This window comes from Numida meleagris, chromosome 25, assembly GCF_002078875.1.
Source record: "Numida meleagris isolate 19003 breed g44 Domestic line chromosome 25, NumMel1.0, whole genome shotgun sequence".
Classification (NCBI taxonomy): domain Eukaryota; kingdom Metazoa; phylum Chordata; class Aves; order Galliformes; family Numididae; genus Numida; species Numida meleagris.
Window position 1 is genome coordinate 4,428,408 of NC_034433.1, and position 20,467 is coordinate 4,448,874.

General features: G+C 52.2%; 1 protein-coding gene across 6 annotated transcripts in view; it reads right to left on the reverse strand.

Moving 5' to 3' along the window:
• Window positions 1–20,467, reverse strand: part of ANKS1A (ankyrin repeat and sterile alpha motif domain containing 1A) — an 87,503-nt gene that overhangs the window by 66,805 nt on the left and 231 nt on the right. For 2 of the 6 annotated variants that reach the window (XM_021377081.1, XM_021377079.1), the window contains exons 1-2: window positions 10,191–11,286; window positions 631–711 (exon numbers count right to left, since the gene is read on the reverse strand). In XM_021377081.1, coding sequence (XP_021232756.1) covers window positions 631–711; window positions 10,191–10,564 — 455 coding nt within the window. In that variant the 5' untranslated portion in view covers window positions 10,565–11,286. Of the gene's footprint in view, window positions 1–630; window positions 712–10,190; window positions 11,287–20,414; window positions 20,461–20,467 lie in introns of those variants that run through there. The other 4 variants (XM_021377080.1, XM_021377084.1, XM_021377086.1 and 1 more) reach the window with 4 other exon arrangements.

A 20,467-nucleotide genomic window follows, 5' to 3' on the forward strand; every position in this document is an offset into this window, starting at 1 on the left:
TTCAGAGATCCTCGCGGAATGTGATTTTATAACATTCCTATTAAGTGATGCCCAAAGAAAGAAATAAAAGAATGCTGAGATGAGTTCAGGGAAGATCTGTGTTATCTTCATTCTAACAGAGATGAATAGGGACTGAAGTCACTGCACCAGCACGGGGAAGATGAACAAGGACTTCAATTCCTCAGCATCTCAAGTAGCACTGAACAATACAGGATCTACCACAGCAAAGACCAGAGTTACTTAAAAATGTAACAACACACAAAAGCAAATTTTAGGTGGTGCAGGCACAGCAACAAACTGGACACCAGACAGACTGCAGAGGACTGTTACTGGAAAAGCCATCTTTAATGTCTTGTTATATCTTATCCAAATTGCTTGTAAATAAAAGGGTGGTTGAAAACCTCCACGTTCTGCCAAATTGTTTGGAAGATGGATGAACACAGTGCAGCAGCAAACACCTCTCGAGCTTTGCTGCACTGATGTTCTTTGCTTGTCCTGAAGATGGTGTAGTGTTGCACCATCCCCACACTTTCAGTGCAAACAGCATCAGAGCGGTGACTGCATGAGCAAACTGCAGCTTGTAAAGCACATAGCATCCCTTACGATCAAAGGCAGTATAAGGTGACTCACTTATGACCATTCAAAGCAGCATGGTGCAGTGGAGTGTATCCAGTACTGTCAACGCAGTTCACATTTGGCCCTCTCCAGATGCTGCAAGACAGAAAACGTACAGGGAACACTTAGGCATACACCAAACAGACAGGCAGCTGGCAAGGAAGGGCGTCAGCAATGCTCCCGAGCTGGTTATGGGGCAGCGGTGGTTACGGGCAGCAATGCAGAGAGCAGCCAGCACGGTGTGGGTTAGTGCCACGGAGCACAAAGGTGCTTGGTCAGACATCCTGGTCTCTGAATCTGAGCTCCTGTGTTGTCCTTAGCAGACATCTTGTAGCCAGACACGTGCTTACCAAAAACTATCCTCATTGGAACGCTCAGGTTAAGCAGAAGATACACCACGCCATCAGATGTCACCAACTCACATCCCTCTGAAGGAGTGTGGGGTTAGGAAGGCCTCTCCCCCACACCAGGAGCCACTGGGCTGCAAGTCCACGGTGCTGGGACGCAGAGCCCGCTCCTGGTCACCAGCGGGCACCCACGCTGACTTCACACTGCCCAAAAATCGCTGCCACTGGTCTCTGTGGGAAGCAGGGGGTCCCCGAGCACTTCCCTCCCTTGTTCAGAAGCCAAACTCAAGGACTGCAGTATTAATCTCCCTTCCAACGTGTCCCATTTCAAACACTGGAGCAACACACGCAAGAAGCAGCGCTGCTCTTGGTCGTGCTCCCCATCGCTGCTGCCCCAAGGAAGGCACAGGAGCCCAAAGCAATGCACTCCCCAAAGCAAACAAACCTTCCACCTCCCCCAAACACGCTTCTCCCCGCTGTAACTCATCAGTCCATCTCTGCTGGACTGTTTTAAACGTTATCCCTTCAAGAACGATATTTATAAGCCTGGACAATCACACTTCTCCTAATAGAGTACACCCGACTCCTTCATTTTATTTTTAAACTCGGGGTAGAAATTAACAGCACCCACTAACCCCCAGTGTAATTGCTTTTAAATAAAGTCACCCGTTGCTTTTTTACCAAGTAGGCTTTGCTGATCATTTCATTTCCTCCCCAGCACGTAATCACCGCCACTCATTGTTCGAGACGGGGCAGCCTGAGCAGTCACTGGGTTTTCTGAAATAACAGCCATTACTACAGGGCTCCCAGCCAGAAAAACTCTACATTGCAGTCTATAAAGGCAGCAGGAAAGGCACCAAACCTGCAGGGATCCTGTGCAAAGTGAGTGGCAATGCAGAAGTCAAGCAGCACGCTCGCGCTCCAGCGCATTTCAGGTGGGATTTGGGAAGCTTGTCCCCACCGTGATGCCCAACCCAGCAGACCCCCCTGAAAGGCTTTGGAGTTCTGAGATGGCCACGAGCTCCTTGGGAGGAGAAACAGCCCTGGGGGAAGCTTTATCCAAGAGGACAGGGAAGTAAGCCCCAGAATCCAGTTTGCCAAGGATCCAGGGGCATCCCTGCACCCTGCTCCCCATTCCACGCTTCAGAAGTAAATGCCAAATCTCTGAGCATGGCTTACATTATGGCCTGAAGAGATGAAACCCCAAAACCTGGAGGATGGAGGCTGTAAGGGCTTGCCCCGTCCAGCTGCAGCAGTCCTGAAGAATGAAGGGACCAGACCTGGGTTTATTTTTGGCAGTGGCTTCACGCAGCGTAGTTGCCCAAATAATTTATTGCTGTATTTAAATTAATGGTTAAAGCCAGTGCCATAAGGCTTGGGTATAGTCTGGAGCAGGAATGGCTGCTGGGGGCTCCAGTCCCATCTCCCAGCACAGCCTCTCTGCAAGCAAAAGCACACCCAGAAAACCTTCTTAGACACATTCTGCTTTCATGCATTAGAGTAAACCACAAAACTCACTCAAACAACTGGGAGAGAGAAGCTGGAGCCCAAGCTGGAGCCAGCTCAGCAGCGAGCTCTGGGTACTGCAGGGACACATCTGCTGGGATCCCATGAGTCCTTCCCCTCCCATCTCACCCCTGCCCTTTCATTCTTGCTAATACAGAAAGCTTTCATCAAAGAAAGGTCAAATCACTCAGAAGTTCAGATGGAAAAGATTTAAGAAGAGAACTATTTATACTTCGATGTCAGGGCTGCAGTAGAAGTCTGTCCATCTCTTCCCTCCTCTTCCTCTCTGGCTCTGCTAGGAACACCACCAAGTCCTCCTGCCTTCACTCAAACCCAGCCTTCCAACCCACTGCTATCAGTGCAATGCAACGCCTATGATGAAATCCCAGGCCTCTCATTTCAGATCTCAACACACAGGAAAATAACTCCTACTACAGTCTGCAGAAAGTGAGTTAGAGGGCATTAGAATGGGAACTTGACTTTTGGACTTCCGGAAGGCACTGCAGTTCCTGAAGAACATGAAGACACCCTGAGCTCGACAGAGGAAACATTTTGAGAACGTATAGTGAGAAAACCTCCAACTAGAAGCAGTGCACAAACGAGTCTTGCAGCATCCCTGCCCAAAGCAGAACGGATTTGCACTCCCTGCAGCCAAGCTGCCCCCAGGCTCGTTGGGAATGATGTCGCTCCTGCAGGCATCTCAGAGCTTTTGATACAGGGCTGAGAGCACGAGGGACTCTGCTCAGCCAGCCCCAGCTGGGGGCCTCTTCCTGGAGCAGCACAGAAGGAGCAGCATCCAACTCACAGAAACAGAATTGTCCGAGTTGGAAGCGAACCTGAAAAGTCATCTCCCCTCTGAGTCACTGAGCTAAGCCCAGGGCCGGCATCCCCACCTACAACGTGTTCCCTCTGATGGCTACAGGTGAGAAATGAAGAAAAGCAGATGAGCGTGGGTGCATGGTGCTGCGAGATCACCCTGTGCCAAAGCCTGAACCGTTCCACCTGAACACAGCCACCTCCAGGCCCGCTGCCCTGATTTTACCAGTCATTCAAAGCTGGGCAAGGTAAACGTCGCCTTCAGCAAAAACAGACGAGACGGAACAAAGCACAGGAGAGCTGAACGCCAGAACCATGCGGTGCTCCTCGAGCTCGGCAAGGCAGCGCGCGGGCGGTGACTCGGAGAGCCACGGGGGTTTGTTCCCTGCTGTGTCACACTGCCCTGGGACACGTTCTGCTTCCAGACCTCCGTTTTCTCATCTGTAAAATGCAAACGCAGCACTGAGAGGAACGGAGTACAAAGCCAAGCACTACGCACAGTGGGACCGCTTCTGATTCAACAGAAAAGCAGATCCCCAAACGGGAAGGGGACTGCCACAAATACAAGTTCAGAGAAGGTCTGGAGCCAGCCCGACCATTGCTCTTTGCCTTCTGCCCCCCAGAAGCCTTTCGCACCAACATGGGGTCTGCTTTTACATTAGCTGCCCCTGTTATGAAAGCAAACCTCTCCCACCAGTACTGAGATTCCTCCCCTCTTCTGCTGCACTGGGGTAGGATGCAAACTACATTTGTGATCTACTTCAGGCAATTAAGATTGAACACGAAGGATACAAGAGGAGCTCTGAAAACTGCTAAATCTGTTCTGTCAGAACGAACTCTTGCACTGTTTCTCTTGCTCCATGATTCAGCAAATGCTGTAGCCTCTTGAAGAAAGCTTCCTGCTCGCCAAAACTGCTGAATAAAGCACATCGCTTCAGGTCACGATAAAGAGTTCATCTGAACAAGAGGATATCTGTCCTCTTGGGTTTTTTTCCCATTTATTCCTTCCTGTAACTTTACTCACAGAGCTGTGTGGGGCAGCAGGCTGCAGCAAAGCCCAACTTAAAGAACAACTCCATTTTTTCAAGTCCAGCGACGAGTCCTCAGGAGCAGGTTTGCAGTCTCTGAGCCAGGCTGCAAAGCACCTGGAGGTACAGTGCAGACAGACAGAAGCCCACCGCCACCCCAACGCGTTCACAAGCTTAGAGCTCAAGACAAGACATGAGAACTGAGCCCAGATGCCTGGAGACGTGGTTCAGTGGCCCGGAGATGAATGGTGAGCAGGGCTGCGAGGCTGGAGGCTGTGACTCCTCGTGCGTTGCCCGCAGGACATCACCCACACACACACAGCTCCCTTCTCAATATCCACGCGGCCGATAAATTCTCGCAACCCTCCGCTGGTATTTCCTGCTCGCAGACTGATAATACAAACAACTCGAATGCTTCGTGCAAGAATTCAAGTTGAGGAAACGGACGAACGAAGCTGCTGATGCAGGCTGGAGGAGATTAAAGCAGAACATTCCTGGGCCGGGGGGAACGTGGCCGGATCCCAAGCAATACTTCTCAGCCCCTCTTGGCAGGGGTTAGCAGAGTCCCAGGAGAGCAGCCTGGTTGGAGCGCAGTGATTGGAGCCAAAGCGGGGATCTTGGGCTTACGGAGGTCATCACGCTTCTTCATGTGGATTTTCCTTTGCTATGGAGAGCAGAGCTGGGATGACTCCTTGGCTGCCCTCCTCCTGTGCTCCACGTGCACTGCCAGCCCTGCATGCCTTCTGCATTCCCTTCTTTCTGTTCTGCAGATTGTTTCCCAGCTCAGCTCTCTGGGAGCACCTGCACCAATGTGACTGCACCCAGCCTCACCAGGCCTGCTGCCTTGGGTCCATCACACAGCACCCACCAGAACCACGCTTCATGCAGCAGAGTTCACACCAAAAACACAATGGTTAAGAGCTTGGTGTTGCCATTTTACAGCTGTGGCAGCAGCTACACAAATACATCAGACACGTTCCAGAAGAAGCGGGTGGCCATTCGCAGAGCATAATTACATAAAGCTTTGCAGAGAATCCCAGCATCTTAAACTCATGCAGAGGTCTTATTCCACATTCCACCCCTGCCCAGGAAGCCTTTGCTATATGCAAAATCCTCCCACTAACATCACTGTCTTCTTGGCTAAAATACAACTTCATATGCTTAAATGCAAGGGAGGAAGCTGACCCCACGTGTTTCTCAGGACCCGATAAAACCTCAAAGAGCCATCGGGGGGAATGGGATGCATGGAGCAGGCTGCACAGCCCCGGCAGAGCCGAAGGCCACCAGCTTTCACATGCAAAGCAACAGGGGAGTCAGAGCAGAGCGCTGCCAAAAGCACTGAGAAAAGCAGGGAGAAATCCTCCACGCTGCGAGCAGTAAGTTGCATTGAAAAAAAAAAATCACAATGGGGAGATGAATGGGGAAGAGATTCCAGAGCTCAAATAACGACGGGCAGATTAATTGCAGGCAGGTCAAAGAGCAGATCAGGATTCACAGGGCTGGTGGGCTGAACATCTCCAGTTCTGGGCAGTGGGAGAGCACTGGCCCCATGCATGGGAACGTACACACCGGAGGAGACAGGGCTGCACAGCATCAGCCCGCTGCCTTAATGCTTCCTCCAGGATACAGGGAAACCCCACTGAAACACAGTTATGCAAAGCAGGAATTCGGTCAGCAATTAACACACGGGAGCAGGAGAGCAACTCCTGTAAGGAGAGAACACCAGGACCGTAAAGATGAGTGCAAAGCATCCAGTTTTCAGACATGAGAAGAAGGAAAGCGCCAGAGCGAACACACGGATCCTGCTGGGACGGGAGCACCGTGCCAGAAACCCGGGATACATGAGACACAGAGCAGAGCTTAAACTGCAGCTGAGACACGTGCATGGAATGCGCAGCCACGGCCGAGCTCAGCCCTGCACCGACCCTGAGAGCACCAGGCTCCTTCCAGCAGGGAAACGATGCCAACACCTCCGCAGCAGACGCTGTTAACGGGGGATGACTCACGTCTTGCCTTGATGGCACAGCTCTGGGATTCACGTTGTGTCAGCTGGTGCAAAGCGAGGCTGCGTGGCAGAGGTAACACAACTGCTCGGCGATCCCCACGGCAGCAACCCACCCATCACTGCGTGTTTTTGCACTCCCTCTGTCCATGCAGCAGCACCGGCTCAGAGCAGGCAGAGCCCACGCAGGCAGGCAATCTATCAGGGAACAACAACTGCGTTTCCAATTAGAGCGAGCAGGTGAGGGCACGCAGCACGCATTGCACACAGCTCCTGCTGCTGGAGGTGCTTCCCCTGCACTAATTGCAGGCGGCTGTTTCCAGAAAATTCCTTCCCGCTGCACAACAAGGAGCACAGTTTCCCACTGCACGCATTTCCTTGCGCATTTAACAAATCTCGAGCACCGGACTCGGTGGGAGCCTGCTGGGAGCTGCACCTTGCAGCACAAAAGGGTCGAACAGGTAACAGCTCCACCTCAGAGCAGCTTCCTGATTTATGGAAGCATTTCTGGGCAGGATTTCTTTATTTTGCAGCTGCGTTCGGGTCTCAAGCAGACCTGGTAGAAGCTAAGGAGCTCTTCCAGCAGCTGCATCCACTGATTTTAAGGAGGGACAGTTGAATGAAAGCATGAGATGAACGTTTCCATCACCCCAAATAGGAAGACTCATGGATATTTAAATAAATCAATGACAGCAGGAGAGCAAGACTCCCATCTCAACTAGTGCTCAGGTAGCAAGGAGCTGCTAAAAGGAGACAGCAGAGCAGAGCCCTGTAACGTCACAGCAAAGAAAAACCAGGGGTTGGTTTTTAATGAGAGCGACTTTTTGATCCCCAAGATGCATCTGGAACCCTTCCCTTCCAAAATGTTGGCCCAGAGCAGGTTTGGCACACGAGAAAAACAACTTCCTTTGCAGCAAAGCTGTCACAGCGCCCGGATTCCAACAGGCGGATGTAAAGCTGAAGCTTCCCAAGAGAGGAGAATCTGTACATTCAGTGGGGGTGGGAACGAGTCGGACACCTCACTTCAGGCTCATGCTTATCCTTGCCTTTTCCTTTAGCAGAGTATTTTGAACACTACTAAGAGCACTAAACCGATACCAAGCAGAAGGCTTAATCCTATTGTACTAAATGAGATAGGCAGGGAAGGATGCGTTAATACCTGCAAGCGAGGCAGCTGCCTGTAAGAACTGAAACACAACGCCATGCACAGCTGGAGACATGGGACATCACCTCCCCGTCCTCCCCCTTCTCTTCTCCAGCACCAGCACAAGAAGCTTCCAGTCCTTCTGTCTTTTTTGAAAGCATCAGGGCTTACTCCTTAGCGATTGTCAGTTATTTGGCAATGTCAGCACTGCATGAGTGCAGCAAAGAAGACAGAGTGCTAAACATACAGGGGACGAAGCCCAGTGCGTTCCTCACATCCTACCAGATCCACCAGAGCCAACAAAGTTTGACAAGGTACATTTTCCTTCAAGTCAGTTGACCACAAACTCCACTACATGATGACAGAGTGGATAGGGAAAAGCAGGGACCATGGGGATGGAGCCATGCACGATACCACCCCCTGCTCCAGAGTTCTGGGCTCTGCCAGCACACACGTGCTCTCACCTTGCCCAGCAATGAAGGCAGAGCTGTTGATGAGGGATGGAGGAAGCACAAGTTCTCAGAGCAATAGCAGCTCTGCAAGGGATCAGCTCAGGAGCTGGAAGGAGCATCAGGAGGTTGTTCTGGGTTGCATGACTTGGCCCAATGGTGCGAGAACCGTGACAGCCACCAATAACCTCCGGGGCTGCAGGTCCTGCTATGGTGACACAGGGGAGGGTTGGCATTGCTAATAGAAAGCAGTCACCCAAGCTGAAACTCCCTGCTAGGAGGAGGGCAGCCCTACCCTTACAGATGGCTCCTGGCAATGGAAATGCATTTCTTTAAATGAAATGTACGGGGTGGCGGTGGGCTCTGTCACCTCCCCCATTATGCAGCAGCAGACAGACAGGATGGGTCACTCGTGCATGCTGCCTACATCAAAGAATCCCTCTGAGCAGGAGGCAAAACAAATAGCTGCAGGGGAGGGAAAGCCAGGTCTGCTTGGAGTGCATGCGCTGCCCTTTATTCTTAAAGCCATTACAGACACTCGCCCTGCAAGCTGCTCCCATTACCGAGCGTTTCCAGCTGATTACATGCAACCAAGCAGAGTTTGCACACAACGAGGCTCTGCATGCCAGCCCTGATGATGGGGGGTTGGAGAGCCAGACCTCAAAGCTTTTCTGAAACATCATTTAAAAACATGTATCAACCATCAAGACAGCAGAAGCCAAGCAGTCAGCACCAGCAGGGACGAGTGGCCAGGGCATCCAGCGTGGGGAGCATCCCCCTGTATGGGCATCCCTGTGCATGGGCAGCGCTCTGCTGGGGAGAGACAAAGCACAACGGGAAGGTATCACCAAAACGTCGCCCTCAGAGGTTCCTGCAGCCTTCACCTTTTTGGCTGACCCCCATCACGGCTCCTGAGATGACAACACCCAGAAAAGATGAAGGGATTCCAGAAGAAAAGGGGAAACGCTCACTTAGAGCCATGATAAAAGGAGAGAGTTTGCACCTGGTATCCAATGCATATAAATGAATTTGAGATGCAGTCTTTACTATTACCTTCATTGCATTTTCCAACTGGAATGCCTGAAGCAGATGCTGCCCACCCAGTGCTCTGATGTAGGATTTTACCTGAAGCACTGAATCCAAAAAGCTGCTTTTCTTTTTCTAAGGGGACAAACACGACCCCTAAGGACAGCCAGAATTTTGCCAAGTGCTCACAAACATTTTAATGAGATTTGCTAAATACCAAATTTACAGTGAATCCTCCCCTTTTATATCCGACTAGATTGTTTTCGAGGAAAATGAACGAAAGGAAGCAAAACACTCCCAGAGAAATTCAATAAACAGAGCAGCATTACAGTGTCACAGAGCAGCCTGGAGCTGTCAATACCCCAGAACCACAGCTGGAACCAGCAGCACTGCAGAGGTAAGGACTCCTTGCTCTTCATTTGAAGCTAAGCTTTACATTTTGCCACGGTGCTGGAGAAGATGCAACTAAAAGGAGGAAGAGCAGCCACAAATTCCCAATCAGAAGCACCAAGCAGCTCAGGCTGCAGTGCTGGGCTGCAGCTGGCAAACTCACACCGTGTTTCCCCTTCCCCTCCGTGAGAGCCATGGAACCCCACGAGACACGACAGCCAGCCAACAGAAATAGAGCAGCACGTCTCGAACTGCGCGTGTCCATCTGCCCCGCTCACTTCTGACACAGACTCACAAAGGCTCTGAGCGTAGAGCAGGAAACGTTGCCAAAAGGAACTAGAGCAAGAAAGGCTGGCAGAGTGCATTTCATTCCCACCGCCTGTCGCTGCCCTCGTGCAGGGGAACCGATGCACCAGTGAAGTGCCTTGGGTTGGCAGGACGCATCACCCTCCGCTAGATGCTCGTTGTCAGACGAAATCAGCGGGATTAGATCCAGCCAAAGTGACTCTTTCTTTCTTTCCCCAGCACCCACAGTGATCTCATCCCACACGCATCTCAGCGGGAGTTGGGATTTTTAGCAGGGAAGCTTGCATCTAGGAGGGAGGGTGATGCTCCCCGCTGTCCTTCCATGCACAGGCTGGTCCATCTGCAGAGGGCTCAGATTGGTCCCTGTGGCCACAGTGCCAGGCCTCTGTGCCACCTGCCAGCCTGCTCCTGCAATGCAGGGAATTCCCCCTCAGACCACTGCTGATGCCTGACCTGGAGCACACAAGAAACAGGTAAATAGGCCACATAAAGCAGAGAGAGACAGAGAATGAATTACCCCTGCCGTATACCAATTATAAAGCAAATGCAATTGGTTTGTACCAGTAACTGCATCCAGAGTGTACTTCTGCCTTAGGGAGACTAAAAAGAAAAAAAAAAGAAATTAGATGGGGGCTCACATACCATCCATCTCCCGGGTAACACTGCTGAGAGCAGTGACGTGGGGGCTCTGAATCCAGGCCAGCACCATGTGCTGGATTGTTTGGGCATGGAGAGAGCCCAGCACACCTCAGGACAGACCCAATGGGCACCAATGTGAGCAGGGAGGAGCCGTAAGCTTCAGGGAAAAGCAAACTGTGCATTCTGCTAGCAAAACCTGAATGCAACAGGATGGGAGAATGAGGCCCTGGAGGAAAGGAGCACGGGACCAGGCAAAGGCTGCCGGCAATGCTGGCGCAAACGAGGCAGCTCCACATGGCTGCAGATGAAATTCTTTCTCGATGAGCTTGTTAGTTGGTCAGGGAAATGACAGGGCAAGAGATAGCAATGGTAAAAAGGCAAACAGAAAAGAGACCTACAGCGGCTTCCAAGGAAAACTGAGGACACAACGGACCGGGTCATGGTCACAGAGCACTGCGATAAGCTCCTGCTCAGTCCTGGCTTGCATCAAGCAAACACAGAAAGCATCAGCTTAAGACTCACAGGACAGCAGCTCCTAAGGAAGCTTACGGGAACTGGGATGGCCGCGAAAGGGAACAGTTGTGCACTCGAGAAGCAGTTTCCTTGTTAACTACAGTTCCCTCAGCCAGAAGCTGCGTTCAGCAGCAGAGCCCTTCCCAGCCTCACATTCTTAACACACAGCACAGACGTACATGCAAGTTGGATTATTAAACTGTAAACTGATGCAGAGGTATTGCCTCCAACAAGTTCAGGGACACTGCAACGCTATCCCAGTGAAAAATGGTATCTGAGCTGTAGCAAGGCACACCCACACAGCTACAAGGCTTCCAGGGCACCTCGCTCTGGTTCAGCATCTCCCCACCACCAGCAGGGACAGCCTTTGGGGTGGGGAAGCACAGACTCCTTTTCTCTTGACTCTCTCATAGCAGCAGCAGTGCACACAGCCACCTGGCAGCAGCGCTGAAGACCATTGCATTGCACCCCATTTTCCTGGGGAACAGAGAACAGAAAGCAAAAGCCAAGCGTGACTGAGCTGGGGAGAACACCGAGCTCTACCTACCTCACACCCAGATAACATCAGTGAGCAAAACCTCAAGTCCTGCAATGCAGTTAAGGTCAATGAACAAGGATAAACAGCTTACCATGTATTTACGCACACACAACTTAAACACAACATTTAACACTCAAATATTTATTTTGAGATTCAAATTCCTCCTATTTGCTAACCTGACCTCAAGAGCCAACATTCACCCTCCACCTGCATCTGAAAAACAGGTCCCAGACGATGCAAACCAGCTTGGGTCGGGAGCTCCACATTCACAAGGATGAGCCAATGGGCACTGTGATGGTGCTAAGAGTCAAAGCAAAGACTAAGAACAGTGCCTTGCCTCTTGGAGTCATTCCAGAGCCATACCTGATCTATAGCATCTTTGGGCTTGAATCTGCTACAGCAAACCCTCTGGGAAGGCAGCACAGGCTCTGTGGGACAGCAGGAGCAGGACTGCCCGCCCCTGCGACTCATTTCCAGGCTTCAGAAGGAAGCAGGAGCAGGTTCAGTGCTGCAGCCCAGCCACTGCATCAGCTCTGGGCTTCCCAGTTCAAAGAGAGGGATCTCCTGGACGGAGCGCAGTGGAGGGCCACAAAGATGATGAAGGGCCTGGAGCATCTCCTGTATGAGGAAGGGCTGAGTAACCTGGGTCTGTTCAGCCTGGGGAAAAGAAGACTGAGAGGGGATCTGATAAATGTTGATAAATATCTAAAGAGTGATGGGAGGCAAATGGATGAAGCCAGGCTCTTCTCAGTGCTGCGTAGCGACGGGACAAGGAGCAATGGCCTAGAACTTGAACACAGGAAGTTCCATACTAACACATGGAAGAATTTCTTCATGGTAAGGGTGATGGAGCATGGGAACAGGCTGCCCAGAGAGGTTGTGAAGTCTCCTTCTATGGAGATTCAAGACCCATCTGGATGTCTACCTGTGTGACCTGCTGTAGAGAACGTGCTTCAGTAGGGAGGTTGGACTTGGTGACCTCGAGGTCCCTTCCAACCCCTGCAGTTCTGTGACTCCCAGCAGTGGTCTCAGCCCAGGTGCTGGGCAGCACACTGGGATAACATCCTCCAAGTTTGGTACACTCATTTCTCATCTTCTAAGTTTTTCTTGTCTCACCCTTTTTGTGAAATAATTCCCATTGATGCTGAAGGAAACATCCCCAAAATGCTAAACCAAGCGCTAAGTACGCACGCCCTGCAGATTCTGCGTGTTTCCAGCTGGTTTTAACTCAGTGGAGATGGGCCATGGAGTTCAGACTCCACCAGGCTGAACAGAGGCTTTAAAGAGAGCCCGATGTCATGAGAGGAACGCAGTAATTTCACACTGCAGCAGAAGTCACCCTCGGGGGATGGCAGGATAAACCGAGGCTGCTCAAACGTCTCTTACACGACAGCCAACGCTTCTTCACCCTTAACACTCTGCAGCAAGAAACTGTGGCTTGAAAAACACTGGGTACTGGCAAAACATAACCCAAGTCCATGGCACCTGCACCCATACTGAAGTCATCCGGTGGCCTCCATGATCCCTAAAGAGAACCAAGATTAGAACGCAAAGCTTTCAAGCCTCCAGAGTTCAAGGCTTTATCAGAAACCTGTTGCTCCTTCCTAAAACAAAAGGGAAAATGTGCTGGTTTCCAGCAGCAAGGAGAGGGCTGTGAGCCCATCTGTGCCGCAGCACTATGCGCCTTTAATCGGATTACATTCTAAAACCAGGCAATTTACTTGGCGATGCCAAACCTGAAAGGATTGCTCATAGTGTCTTAATTAGGAGGAGGCAAAAGTCATTTCACCTGATTTCCAGCCCACTTCAATATTAGATTTGAAGGTAACCTATGACATTTTCAGGCTTGTTTGGCGTAAGAGTCTGAAAACCAGCGGGCAATAGGATTAGATATAAATGTAATGAGATAATGTATTTACATATTATTTATGGCACTCACTTTCAGGCAGGGTTGTGTTCTTGCGTCCTTAGTATGCAGCACTGCAGATACTTGCTTTCAGCTGGAAAAAGCTTGAGGTTTATTCTTAAATTTAATTTCCCTTTAAAAGAAACCATGTGTTTAAATAACAAGGGGAGAGGGCTAATGTAATCTGGGTTTACCAAACCTAAACAACTCGAACTCAAACTCTTGCTTCCCTTTAGCAAAATAACACAGTGTCTCAGAGAGCCTTGCACTAGCCTTGCTTGCACACTCCTGCTTTAAAAGCAGCTTCTGCAGTTTCCTTTACATCCAGCCAGATTCAGATATACACACTGATTTTAATCTGAAACACTCAGTCACGCAAGGTGGGATGTATCAAGTCAGGAATGTGCACGTGGTCTCTGCACTTGGCGTCACACATGGGACTTCCCAAACTTTTCACATGTTCACCTTGACTAACCACTCGGGAGAAGAGCCACAAGAACAGCGCTGTAATGAGCTGCAGTCTGCTCAGATTCTTGGACCGGGCCAAAGTCAAGTCAAAATCCACCCAAATACACACAGAGTCCAGATGAAAAGCAAGGCTTTACACTCGAGCACCTCATCCAGCAGCGTAAGTGCTTCATGGGATCTTCTTCCAGGACAAACACCTCCAGAGAACCAGGTGAGTTCCACACTTGGTTTGAGTTAAAGGGTATTCAAGAAAATTTAGTTCTAAAATTCATCTGGGCTTCTCAAAGGCCATCATCTCCCAGTGCAACAAAGGGGTCCCCTGACAAACCCCGATCACTAAAGCAAGCCACGGCAATTTACTGCGGGACAGAGACATGAAGAACGTCCAAGGACTGCCCTGCACTGAGGCACTGCCTTACTTCGGGCAGGACACGTCCCCCGTGGGGGTGACAGCAAGCTCAGCACACCGTGCTCCGTGGCCCAGAGAGGAGCCTGCACGCACACACACACCCTGGCTCTGTTTTCCTTCCGAGCTCAGTTCACACCTTGCTGCCCTCCCGGCCCTTACCCATGCGTTTCACCCCTCCAGACTGTTGGAGATCTTTCTTTGAAATGTTAGTAGTGCATCTGGGACTGGAGCTGTCAGCCAATTCCTGTTTTTCCTCCTTTCTGCAGAGAGCAGCTGTATTAGCTTCTCCAGTCTGTTGCTATAGAAACAAATCAATCCTCAACAGTTTTATTTTTACCATTTTTCTGTGAAATAGGATTTCTCTCCTTTCCAAGCCCGAGCTGTACTCCAGAGCCAGCTCTTTGGGACGGGCACGGTGCCACCTCCACATCAGAAGAGCCTCGCACCTGGGGGCAAAGCCAAGAGGAGACCACCACCAGCAGCAGCAGCATCCCATCTCAAGGCCCCTCCAGGAGGATGCTTCACCTGGAGCCGATGGCTGCAGCGCTCCCGCAGTGCTGCTACCTGCAGATGGCACAGGAGGATGACAGCCGTGCTGGGGACACTCACCCATCCCTGCAGCAGGGAACCACAGGGCAGCTCACCCATCCTCGCTGCATAGCGGCCTCCAGGAGCTCGTCTCATCCTCACCCAAGTGTAGCTGCCAGGGAGTTTTCCCTTTTGGTCAGGGATGAATGCAGGTGTAATCCGTTATCTATGACCTCTGTTCTGCATCCCGTCTTTCACTTCTGTCTTTCACAGCCTGCTTGCTTTTCTTTCAGTCACCCTACAACAATGCACTACATTAAAAACCACCACTGGATGAGCACTGTTTCTTGGCTCAGCTGCTCCTCGTATATCAAATGCTGTTTCATACATTCATCTTTACAAAGCTGAGCTCTTTGCCAAGCAGCCTCGATCCAGCAGAGCAGTGCGGAGCAGCTCTGCTCCCACGAACACAAGTTTGGGGATCACTTCACACACAGATGCTGTGGGACAACTGCTCTTGAAGCAGCAGAGGGCAACGGGAGAGCCCGCCCCTCCACACCTGCAGGTTTCCACCCCCCTTTGTATGGGATCTAGGAACAGGGCCATCACAAACGAAGCTGTTCTGCTGGGTCAGCCAGCTGGAGCGAGTCACTCTGGCACAGCCCCACGAATGCTCAAACACCCACTGGGGAATGAAAGCAGGAGAGGACAACAATCACCGCTGGACAAGAGTAGTCATAGCCTTCAAGTCTCCTTGTTAATTGCCAAACTCCGTTTCTTCATCATTCGGTGTCCAGCCCAAGTCTGCACAGCTCCTGCCTTCAGAACACGCCACGCTCTGGATGCACTCAGACCTGCAGTGATGTTCCTCCGGTGATGTTTCAGGCTTGTAGGCCAGAGCAAGCCTACAGAAGTGTCTGCATCTCATTGCTCAGGCATCTCCTGATAGTTTACACACATAGCTGTGGGTTTGGTGCTGAAATTCCTGCACACAGCTCAACTGTAGGACAAGAAATTGGGGCATGCACAAATCAAAGAGCTGGCGGGGATCCCCCAGCCAACCACTCAGCCCTCTGAAGCCTCGCAAACATCCCCTTGGCCAGCAAGGTAAACACGCTGAACGCAGTTGCAAACCCAGCATCACTACAGCCAACCCTCAAGTCCTCGAGATGCAAATGTCAAGGCTGCTTCTGGTGCTTTAAACAAGCCACCAGCACCTGCTCAGTCCTCAGGCTTCTTTGGGGAGGCTCCAGCCGGCTCTCAAGCCAGCCCTGCTCGGGGCACAAAAAACACATAGCCATGGAACAACCCATATGTGAGCAATGCAAGACGAAGCTCCTGGATCCCTCCGAGCAATGGGAAGCACCGGGAACAGGGCCCCGTGCCCGCCTGGCTGCCCTGCTCTGACACAGGGGGATGCTGTGGTGACAGAGCCTGGGCTGCCCAGCACCCCCCAATGCCACAGCACTGCCAGCGTCATGCAGCGAGCTGCTGGCACGGAACACGCACCTCACTGCAGAGCTGTGCTGACCAAAGCAGCAAACAAAGTGTTTCAAAGCTGCATCAGAAGATCACGCAGATGCAGAACGCTTAAAAGTCGTTGCCAATTAATTGCAGCCTTCCTGAATTCTTTAGAAAGCGCTTCGGAAGAAATTGGCCACGTAAGATTCGGTGCACACCTAATGCCTGTGGTGCTCGTACTCAGCAATATCAGAGAGCGATCTGCCCCGCTCTGCTGCACGCAAGGCAGGGTGGGGAGCAGAAGAGTTCCAAACCAGCTGAGATGCTGATAGTCACAGCCCTGAGAAAAGTGAAAATGCAGCCACGGTGTCTGTGTGCTTCGTATGAATGCTCCAAGAGGAACTTCCTCCTGGTGAGGGAAGGGAAAGAGGCAGAAACGTTCTGCTGGCACCGTCACGCAGCCCTGAAGTTGGACCTTGGAGCCAGGTGGCTGCTCCCTGCCCCACGTCACCTGGCTGCCAGCCCTGGGCACACCGAGCCCTGTGCTCTGCTCCCTGTGCTCTGCTCCCTGTGCTCTGCTCCCTGTGTTTCTCACCTCATTTTTTCCTCAAAAGAGGAGAGCCCGGGCACCAGGAACCGCTCAGGGAACAGATAACCCTCAGAAAGCGTTGTGCAGCAAAGCACTAACAAACATCTTTAAGCCATCAAGCTGCACAGGAACAAATACCAAACCCCAAATATGAAACCCCAAACACGAAATCCCACTTCTTCATTTAAATAGAAATCATTTTCCCGACTTTAACCGCACTTGGACTATTTGAAGCTACTTTAAGTGTTTAACCATTGTACCATGTCATTTCCTAACCCAAAGAAAATACTTGCCAGTAATAACTGCAGCAAATTGAGCGGAACGCTTGCTGTGGCTTCGGTGAAGGCAGAACCAGATCCCTCCCCACAACAGATGCACAGAGAACGCCCCGACCCACGGCTGAGTCTGCCCCTGATAGACCTACAGGAGCTGACACAGCCCCACAGCGGCCTCAGCTTCCCCCCTCACCAACACAGGTCCCATCTTTGGACATCGGTTGTGGAACAGAAGAAGCTTTTTCTGCAGGGCTCTGCTTCCCACTGGGGTGTGTTTTCCGAGCCGATATTTTTAGCGTGACGCAGTGGCACGTTTGCCCCCCGGGGAGAGGCTTCATCTTTAATTCTACCTCGGCGTTTCCTTCTCGTTTGACTTCTCACGGTTTATCACATCTCGCTTCCTGCTTACCTGATTGCGGTGGGAGGTTTCACGCCGTGATCAGAGCCAGGAGCCTCAGACCCCAGCAAAGCTCACCTTGAAATCGCAATAACCACAGTGATGGAAAACCCCTTCCACTGATCCTCCCCACTGGGGGCACCTTCTGTGACCTGCGGACCGGCATTTGCTCTCTGTACAGGAGGAGCACTGCATCCACGATGCATCCCAGCGAACGGCTGCTTTGTACCCACCCCCAAACTGGGCTTCAGGGACAGAACGCTGAGAGCAGGCAGCGAGGCTGCTGCAAAATAGGAACTGGAACAGCACTACCATCAGGGAGAGCTGGAACCAGCCGGGGAAGGAGCAAGTGAGCAGGCTCACTCCTTCTAAGCACCTTCAAATCAAAGGTTTTTTGTAATACATGTAAAAATGCCCCTGCTCTGGATGGTTACCTCGTGCTTTCTTCGCTCACCAGCACTGAGGATGTCTATTACTTAACCTTCAACCTCCAAGTTACTCCAAAGCCGCTGTTGCTGTGTGCTGGGACGCTGCGCTCCAGGGACGGCCGAGCTCAGGGGTGACCCATCAGTGGCTGCCACCTCCTCCCATGTCATCACATCCCTTTCATTTCCCAACCTCCCGCTTTCCATCAAGTGTCAGGCAGACGGAATTTCATATTCCCTGTTTCCAAAGCCTTGAAGTTATTTAAAAGGAGGACAGCAGGGCAGAGCCGGCTGTAATTAAGCACCGCCCTGCACCCTCCCTGCCCCCAGGAACAGGGCAGCCCAGGAGCTCCCGATCCACGTTGGAGCTGCTCCCTGGCGCCGCTGGGGCTGCCACCACAGGGGTTTGCCATCACATTTGGGACTGGCATTGCTGCAGCCACACTTATTGCCAGACACTGAGCCACATACCCAGCCCGGAGCGCAGCGATGCCTTCCCATGACACAAAGTCACCACCACGCGCTGTCGGCGAGCGCGGCGGAGCTGTTACAACTAGAGGTTGATAACACTTGTGGTGTGTATTTAACTCAGCTGACCCTCTCCACTTTATCTAAACAGCCCCTAAGTACATCCATCTTCTGGCGCAGACAAGCCTGAAGCATTCTGAGCCAATTTCCCACTCAAAACAAGGGCTCGGTGTTTTAAATATATTAAAAGAGAAGGAGAAATTTTGACCCAAGAGCAGATTTGCATCACAGAGAAGCAGGTGTATGCACCAGGGAAGCGTAAGCACCAGCAGCAGCGGGGCTCTGCGCTCAGCTCAGAGCACAACAGCAAATCCCTGATACAGTTACCAATAAGGAAAAGTGGATCAAAACTGGCAACAAACGGACAAGCTGTGTCCTTCAGACACTCAGACCACAGTGATGGCATAGCTCAGAAAGGGGCCCAAATCCACCCCCCATGCCCGCAAACTACTTGCTCAGGGAGCAGGAACAGCAAAAAAGCTGCAACTCAAGAAATGCACCAGCAAGTGGCTTCCTTGCGAGATGCCAGGGGGAAAAAAAAGGGGAGGAGAAAACACTAACAAACATCTAAAAGCTTCAAAACAGAGCAAATTACACAGCGTGGTCCTTTAAATGCAAAAGCAAAGGAGCATGCCCTCCTTCTGGGTGCCTGTGCAGCACACAGCACAGCTGACCCCAAGCTGCCAGCCACTGTCAGGCTGAGCCGTGGCGGAGCAGCGTCGCTGCAAGCAATGGAAATTATCGAGGGTGAGCACGCACAGCGAGAGGACACCTTGCTGAACACCCAGCTGCACATCTAACCTGTAAATTCACCCACGAGTGGAGGAAATCCATGCACACAGTCACCAGCCCCCGCTGGCACCCTGACCCAGAGTCCTCCTCCTCCAAACACATCACGTCTTCCCAGTTACACCAGTCTGCTGCAACCAACCGCAACCAGCAGCGCCTGCAACACTGCAGCCTGCAACAGCCCAGGGGGGCAGGCAGGGCCAAAGCCACCGCGGGGCAGCACCCAGCCCCACTGCACTGCTCCCCCAGCCTGCAGCCTCACCTTGGGGCACAGAACCCCAGGGACTCTGCTCCCAGCCCCTGCAGCACCACCTCCTTGGTGCCACAGCCTCAGGGCTGCTCCCATCTATGCTCACACACCCTGATACCCCACAGCACCTGATCCCATCCCCTTCACACCCTCCTTTCGGCCCACATGGGCCCAGACCCCAGGGGCAGCAGTTCCCGGTTCCCTCTCCATTTACAGTACAGACACATCCACATCCCACTGGGCTCCATCCCACGCCATGCCCTGGGAGCTCAGACAGCCCCTGTCCCACAGCCCTCCCACCCACACATTCCACCCCAAGCGCAGATTCCAACCCACAGCTTCCCCCTGCCCTGCAACCCCTTCTTCACCCCTCAACACACCAACATCCCACACCCCCGTGCCAGTCCCACAACCTCAAAAATCCCAGCTCATGCTTCCAAACCCACTAACCTCAGACATCCTGCGTTCTCTACCCTGTACCCCTATCAACCCCACGGTCCCTACCTGCCCCACAGTCCTACAACATCCCTACACCGACACCTCCTCCAGCCCTCACCACGAGCAGCACCGTCCTTCAAGCGTCCCAGCCCCATATGCACCCCCTGCATCCTGACCTTAAGATCTCTCCAGCCCACACACCTCCATTCCTTCTCCACAGACCCACAGCACCCCAGAGCTACTCACCCCACAACTCTGAGTCCCTATAAATCTCAGTGCTCACCTCAAGAGCTCAGAGAGCCCTAACACCACGCTACCTTCCCCACGCCCCACTCCCACCCCCTATGCTTTCACCCACAGCTCCCAGCCCCAAACTCCCACCTCCTACCCCACAGTCCTGCAGCCCCTCAGCCCTCACCCCACACAGCCATCTCTTAGCCAACAACCCTCACGCTCCCCACCCCACAGCCTGGAGCCCCACACTCACCCCTAAACACAGCTCGTCAGCCCCACGGGCCCACAGCTTTCTGGCCCCACAGAGCTGCCCAACCCTGCAGCCCCACGGCCATACAGTACGCTTATCCCTTCAAAGCCCCCAGCCCCACGCGCCCCTCAGAGCCCCCTCAGCTCACCTCAGCAGACTGGACAGCGGGTGCCCCACACCACCTCCTCCTCCTCCTCCTCC